General features: G+C 25.5%; 1 protein-coding gene across 1 annotated transcript; it reads right to left on the bottom strand.

The window, feature by feature from the left end:
• Window positions 1–5,303: 5,303 nt before the first annotated feature.
• LOC124945462 lies at window positions 5,304–6,391 on the bottom strand. Its single transcript, XM_047485907.1, has one exon. It carries the CDS (start codon window positions 6,296–6,298, stop codon window positions 5,360–5,362), a length of 939 nt encoding a protein of 312 aa, XP_047341863.1. The 5' UTR covers window positions 6,299–6,391; the 3' UTR covers window positions 5,304–5,359.
• Window positions 6,392–7,280: the final 889 nt, after the last annotated feature.

Raw genomic sequence — 7,280 nt, 5'->3', positions numbered from 1 at the left:
ATTAGGTGCAATTTTGCAATGAACACAATCTACCTCCATATTTATACTGATTATCATTTCAACTTACTTTAGGAAACTTTGTGACTAAAATTGAGAAACAATATAATTTAGGAATATATTATTACTATTTCTTAAACTTCGAAGTATAATGTGTATTATTTTTTAATATAATTAATAATATTTATTATTAGTATTAACTATTAATACAATATAAAAAATATTTACTCAATATTAATAGTATTTAACAACTAATTACGCGTCTGTTTCACACATGTATAACCGTCAATTGATATATTGTGATTGCTTTCTTAATTAATTACTTTTTTTTATTTTATTTTAGAGATTGCTTAGAAAATATTTTATATACTAATCACGATTACTTCATTTTAAATTTAAGGTTAATTTATTATGATATTGATTGTTTAATTAGTTTTTTTTTTCTTTCTATATATATAGTTACTTAAAAAAATATCAAGTGTGGTGATAAAAGAAAGATCAAATCCATGTTTAAGTATTTTAAATAAGTAAAATTAACATAAATACAAATCTAAAATAATAAAACTTGTAAATACTTAATAAAGATGTTTCTTATTTTAAACTGAAATGAATTTATTTGGCTACTTCAATGAAGATAATTAATTAATTTATTTCGAATTAAATTAACAAAACAAAAATAATATTTAGATTCACTTTTCATTGTCAACAAATTAGAATATAAATAACATAAAGAATTTAGATAATCTAATTTATAATGATTCTTCTTTGGTAGTTACGTAATATTTAACTTTATCTATACGTTATCACATTTAAGAGTATTTCGGTTATAAGTGTAATATTATTTCCACAAGTTAAAAACAAACGTTTTTCATTAAATTTGATCTAAGTATGTTTTCACATTATTAATAACAAATAAGGGCTTCTTGATTATCTTAAGATTCAAAACTATTTATCAATAAAAAAATATCTTTTTGACAACTAAAAACATGAATATCTCTACAATTTTGTCAAAAACTATACCTTTATAATAAAAATTCAAAATTTAAAATAAAAAAATAGTTCTAAGAAATTCATGTGTTCGATTTTTTCACCGAATCATTTAAAAATAAATAAAATAATTTTATTATGAAAAAATAATATAAGATCCCAACTTTGTTTTAGTATATTTGGCAAGGAAAAAATTATTACATCAAATCTTATACCTCTATATAATCTGTTTTTATTTATTATATATATATATATATATATATATATATATATATATATATATATATATATATATATATATATATATATATATATATATATATATTGGCTATAACAACCAACAAATTAATATTGAATATTAATTAGTTGAATTTTCAAATAATGAGTAGAAATAATTCAACTCTGTGATAAAAAAATATTTTTAATAAATATTATCCTTTTTTCTTATTTTTTAATATTTTTTGATTCTTTTAATAAAAGTATAATATATATATAGTCTATGAGACAAGCCAAATTTTTAAGTTGACTTTTATGACTTTTTTATTAATCAAGATATGTTATATTAAATAAAATATGCTCACTCATAATTATTATATATTCTTAATATTTATCATCATTATTAGGAATATAATATCTTATAATTTTATCCTATCATACGTATATATGTTCACGTGTTTTTTCTTCATTTTTTTAATAACAATTTTATAATATATATATATATATATATATATAATTAAATAATTATTTCAATTACATATAAACTCTTATTTCTGTATTCTGTATTTTTATATCTGAAGTTAATATATATAACATTTAAATCAGTTAAGTTGTATGTGGAAATTTTATAATAAAAAATATAAATCACAATATTTAAAATTAATATATAATATTTTTTCTTAATTAAACTATATAAAATTATTTATGATTTAGTAATATAATTAGTTAAGATTTAATAGATATATATTTAAAAGTTTTAATATATACCTAAGTAATTAATCCGATTTAATTTTTTTTTATTGTTCTCTAAGTAAAACTTATTTATTATTTTTAATTACATAAATAAAATATTATAATTATTGTCAATATAATTATTATCAGTTTTAAAAATTATTAAAAAAGAAAAGAAAAAAGAAGTATGAATTCAGTGTATTTAGTTTTAAAAAATATGATTAAATTGGATTAAAAACAAGTTTTAAGTGATAAGTGAATAAAATATATATTTTTGGACAAAAACTTTGTTATTGTTTTTTGTAGAACTTTCTTCATTTATTGTCATAGCAAACAAAATATTTTGTTTGGATGGGATTATTTAAGATATTAATGTTAAATAAACCATCATTAAATTTTAATTTATTTCATTAATTTTATTATTAAATTATCAATTAAAAATATTATTAAAACCAAAATAATTTGAAATAACATAATTTTCAATAACTCAATCAATTGAACAAAATTACTTTGATTAATAGCATGAGAAAGCAGTCAAATCGTACTTTTCTAATTAATATGACTACTTATGAAAAAAAGTATTTTATGGACTTTACAAACCAATATTTTTTTTATTCAATAATCACTATATTTGAAATTGCTTGCAAATGTCTAGTTGATAGATTATTAGATTATACATTTTAATTTGCACAGCTTTTATTAACATGTAGCTTAACTTTTATTGCCTCGGTGTTTTTTTTAAAAAAATTTTAAATACTATATTATTAGTTATTTTTAATAAAAAAAAGTATTTTTTTTAATAAATAAAATGAAAGGAATCCAACTTTGACATAGAATCCATATCTTGATCCTCAAAGCAAATAATTCTTTATATAGCTTTCTATATTTTATTTTTATCATATTAATTATTATTCAATATGTTAATTAAATGATTATCTTTTTATTATTTTTTGATAAGATCTTGAAATGAAATCATTATTATTTACTATAAAATAGTTTGGTATAAATCTTATAACTCTAAGTTTTATAATTTTTATTTGTTTTTGTTCCTTCAAATTTTCTTAATTTCTAACATTTAATTTAACATTTTTCTTTCTAACTAATCATAAATGAGAATTTCTCTATAAATCAACTTATAATTGCCTAAATATATGAACTTTTAGGACCGCTTCACAATCCATTTCATAAAGTGGCTGTTAAATATCCAATGAATATGTTCTTTATTAGTATAAACAATAATTAGAGGAAGACAAATAAAGGAGATGGTCAAAGTTATATATATATATATATATATATATATATATATATATATATATATATATTTTTTTTTTTTCAATTTTCTCACTTCTATAAATATTTTAATCTTATAATACACATTGTAGATTACAAGACAATAAATTATAAATGTAACAGTTTAACTATTTACTACAAAACTACAAATTATTTTTCTATTAATGTGTTTATCAATCTCAAACTCTTTAGGTTAGAGATATTGAAAAGACATATATGCCTATTTAGATTTTCAAGGAGGAATGATAAGATGCTGAGACAGCAACTCAAAGACTTCCTACCTGGCAGCTATCGTGGAAAAAAAATATATCATGTTTTTCTTCTGTTTTGATTAAATTATTGTCAGTGTTTTGATTAAATTATTGTCAGATTAGATTAAATCATTGCCAGACTATGATCAAATCATATCTTCTCTTATCGACAAAACTCAATAGTATGAGCTTTAGATTTCTCTTTCAATGAGGAACTAAAATCAAAGAAGACGACTACTACGAATACGACGAGCACAAATTAAGAAGACCATCGAAAAGAAAATCATTGTGAAGAAGACGACCGCGAAGAAGACGTTAACATGTATTATTTTTAAACTAAACTGTAATGTATGAACTATAATGGTATTTTTAACTTAAACTATAATGTCTAAACTTATTATAGTGCAATTAACTGAGAATTTTTATTTTGTTATAATTTCAAATCTTAACCAAAGCAATATCTTTTATAATTATTTTAACTAGATTTTAGAAAGAAAAAAAAACCACATCTGCGCAGCCCAAAATTCCATATGGCATAGGCTCCAACATCAAACAATGTTTCATGTAAAGAGTGGTTCTGAAATGCGAACCACAACATGCCCTTTTAACCACCTTCACTCGATACCTTGACAAAATCGCGGCCGCCACAATTTTCATATGCAAGAAGGCAAACATCTTCCCCACGCAAAGCCTCGGCCCCGCATTGAAAACCTGGTATTAAATCTAGGATTCGGTTAACTTTGGTTCGGTCGGTTTGTTCGCCCGGTTTCGACCGGTTTACTTACAGACCTAGCTGTTACTACTCACAAACTTCCCATCTTTCAATCACCTCTCCGGCCTGAACATCTTGCAATCATTACCCATATTCTATTAATTAATTATCTTTTTAGTAAGTATAGTTACCAAAAAAAAAAAAAAAGATTATGGTAAAATTGAAAATAATTTAATAATTGTATTAGTTAATATTATATATATATATATATATAATTAAATGATCTGAGCTCTGATAATGAACTATCACCAATATAAGTGAAGTAAAGGAAGTTGTTGGATTTGTAGCTTTATTTGCCCTTTCAATCTAAATAAAATAAAGTAATAATCTATTTAGTTGAATAATTTCTACTTTTTTTTTTTTTTTCATTTCTTCATTTTTAATTAATTAGATATAATCCACTTTAAATAACTTGTATTATCTCATTAACTATAATTTATTTCAATAAACAAGTAAAAGTTTGAAATATATTTTATTTATTTATTCAATTAAATCAGACCATCAAAATAATCAAACTCTAAAACAACTAAAAAAATACTTTTCTAATATGGGTATAGGTAAAATTATTTTTGGAGTTTTCAAATCAAAATATTTTTTTGTCTTAGGTAAAGATGTTGATAATTATAATTAGTTTTTTTTCTTCTTTTTTTAAAAAGAAAAAACTGTTTTAATTATTAATATTAATTAATTTTAAATAGAATGAAAGAAACCAACTTTGAAAGAGAATGCATGCCTGCCATCAAGTGTCCTCAAAGCAAACCTTAACAATCATTCCATTTATATAGCTTAAGTCTATCTATATTTTATTTTTATTATATTAATAATTCATTTCAATCTATTCAAATGATTATCACTTTATTATAAAGTGATAGATCTTAAACTTAATTTGTACCCTTTTTTTTTGGTTCCAATGTAAATTAACTTTTTTTTAATAATCATAAACGAGAAATAAATGTAACTAAATAAAAAGATTAGAAGACTAATAGAGGAGATTCTCAATGTTCCAATATATATTTTTTTTTAATTTCTCAATTCTATAATTAAAAAGAATATTAAGACACTAATATAATGATACACAAATTTAAATACTATAATTAATGAAACAAACAAAGTCTCAATATCGCCGGGGAGGCCTATACTGGCGTTCAATAATCGGCGCCGTCCGGCAACTGGACGCCGTCGGAGCTCTGACATGACCCACCATCGTCACTTGCAGAGCTTCTTCCTCGTACGCCCTTCTCTCCATTTCATCCATTCTCGCCTTCTTCTTCTTCTCCTTAACAAACAGAGCAACCAACAACAAACCCAAAAGGAAAGCACCCAACGCCGCCCCAATCGAACTCCCCACCGCCACCTTCCACCCTTTCTCCTTCCTAATCTTCGCCGGAATCAATGGCGATTCCACCACCAACCCAAAATGCCCCGGCCCCTCCGCCAAACACACGTTAGCTTTCACTTGCTCCGTTAGTTTCACTTTACCGTCTTTCTGAAAAGTCGCGCACAATGGTATCCGACGACCATTCGTGTCGTTGTAGTTACAAACGTTTGTGAAATCGACGGCGATTGGGGTTTTCTTGGCTTGAATTTCGACTTCAAAAGGGTTGTTATTATGCATTGCGTCTTCACCTGCATTATAAGCCAATAATCCCAAAACAGGGGAGACTAATTTGTATCCCAAAAGTTCGTAATTGTCGTAGTAAATTGACGACCAGTTTTCTCCAAGGTTTTGTCTGACTAAAACAATTCTTTCTATACATGGGTATATGATTACGCCTGGACCCAGATTGAATTCCTCAAGTCTGGCACCGTAGCGGCGGAGGCTGCCGCAGCGGAATCTAGCTGTGTTGACTCCAATGCCGGAGAGATTGGCTGGTAAGGAGACGGAATGGAGCTTTCCTGTTTTGAATATTGTTGGGTTTGATTTGAAAGTGTAGTCACGGATGAAGAGATCGAGGAGTCGGGCGGATTTGATCTGATCATCATCAGCAGCTTCAATTGAGGAAGAAGAAGAAGAAGCTAGAGCGAGAAAGAGTAGAAGCATGGGATAACCCATGTGAGTGAAGATTGATGGAAAGGGAAATTGAAATATGAGATGTGCTTTTCTTATATAAAAGGAGAGATTAAGGAAAGATTAGGGTAAGATTTTTTCATCACTAAAGCTGTTTTTTGCTTGTGTTAATGAGTTGGCATACACACAATGTATATCATTAGGGCAATAAAATTGTACCAAAAAACAATCGATCTCACTTTCAATTCTCAATTGTAAGTTGGATTGAAGTGAAGGTTTTGACAGTGTCTATGATGAACAAAAACGAGATAATCAATTTAAAACATTGGAGCGTTTAGTTAAATCTTTAACTGCTAATTAAACACCATAAAATGTTTAAATAAATTAGAAAATCAGTTGTTCAAGGTGGGCGGAATTAGAGTTAATTATAAGTTTGAGAGAGTAATGATGTGTTCCAAGTCAAAAGAGAAAGAAAAAAGTAAGTAAGGCGTGCTTGATGAAATGTCAATTGGCATGGAGATGAGGCAGAATCATGATTCATGTCAAATTTACATTTCTAATTTTAATGAGTGAGTGTTGTTAAAATAGTGTAGAAAGTAGAAACACTTGAAATAAGATTCATACAATAAAATATCATGAAATGTATAATTAAGTTAGGTTCACGATATTATCTGATATAAATTAATATCAAATAGAATGAGTAAATCTTCAAATTTAGTTTATTTGGATTTAAAAGAGGAATTTAGTAAATAAAATGTGGGTGATGAAAATGTCCCCCCACCCACAAGAACTTTGTGGGTCTAATGTTGGTTAAGGAATTTTCACTAACAGTGGCATGCCATATAACTTTGACCGGAGGAAAAAGTTTCAAGTTGATCATCATCATCGTCAATAACATTAATATTATTTTTAACCAAAACAAAACAAAATAAAACACCAAACATTAGTTAACCATAATTCATGTTTAATCATTTAATAGTATTTAACAGTAGTAGGGATTCTCACATAATCACTGCCGTAAGAGAAG

The sequence above is a fragment of the Impatiens glandulifera genome, chromosome 7 (assembly GCF_907164915.1).
Source record: "Impatiens glandulifera chromosome 7, dImpGla2.1, whole genome shotgun sequence".
Taxonomy (NCBI): domain Eukaryota; kingdom Viridiplantae; phylum Streptophyta; class Magnoliopsida; order Ericales; family Balsaminaceae; genus Impatiens; species Impatiens glandulifera.
The sequence above is the reverse complement of the archived record's forward strand: the minus strand, read 5'-3'. Positions and strand labels throughout refer to the sequence as shown.

Coding starts and splice junctions, on each gene's coding strand:
- LOC124945462 (XM_047485907.1), bottom strand. CDS start 6,298: ATGGGTTATCCCATGCTTCTACTCTTTCTCGCTCTAGCTTCTTCTTCT.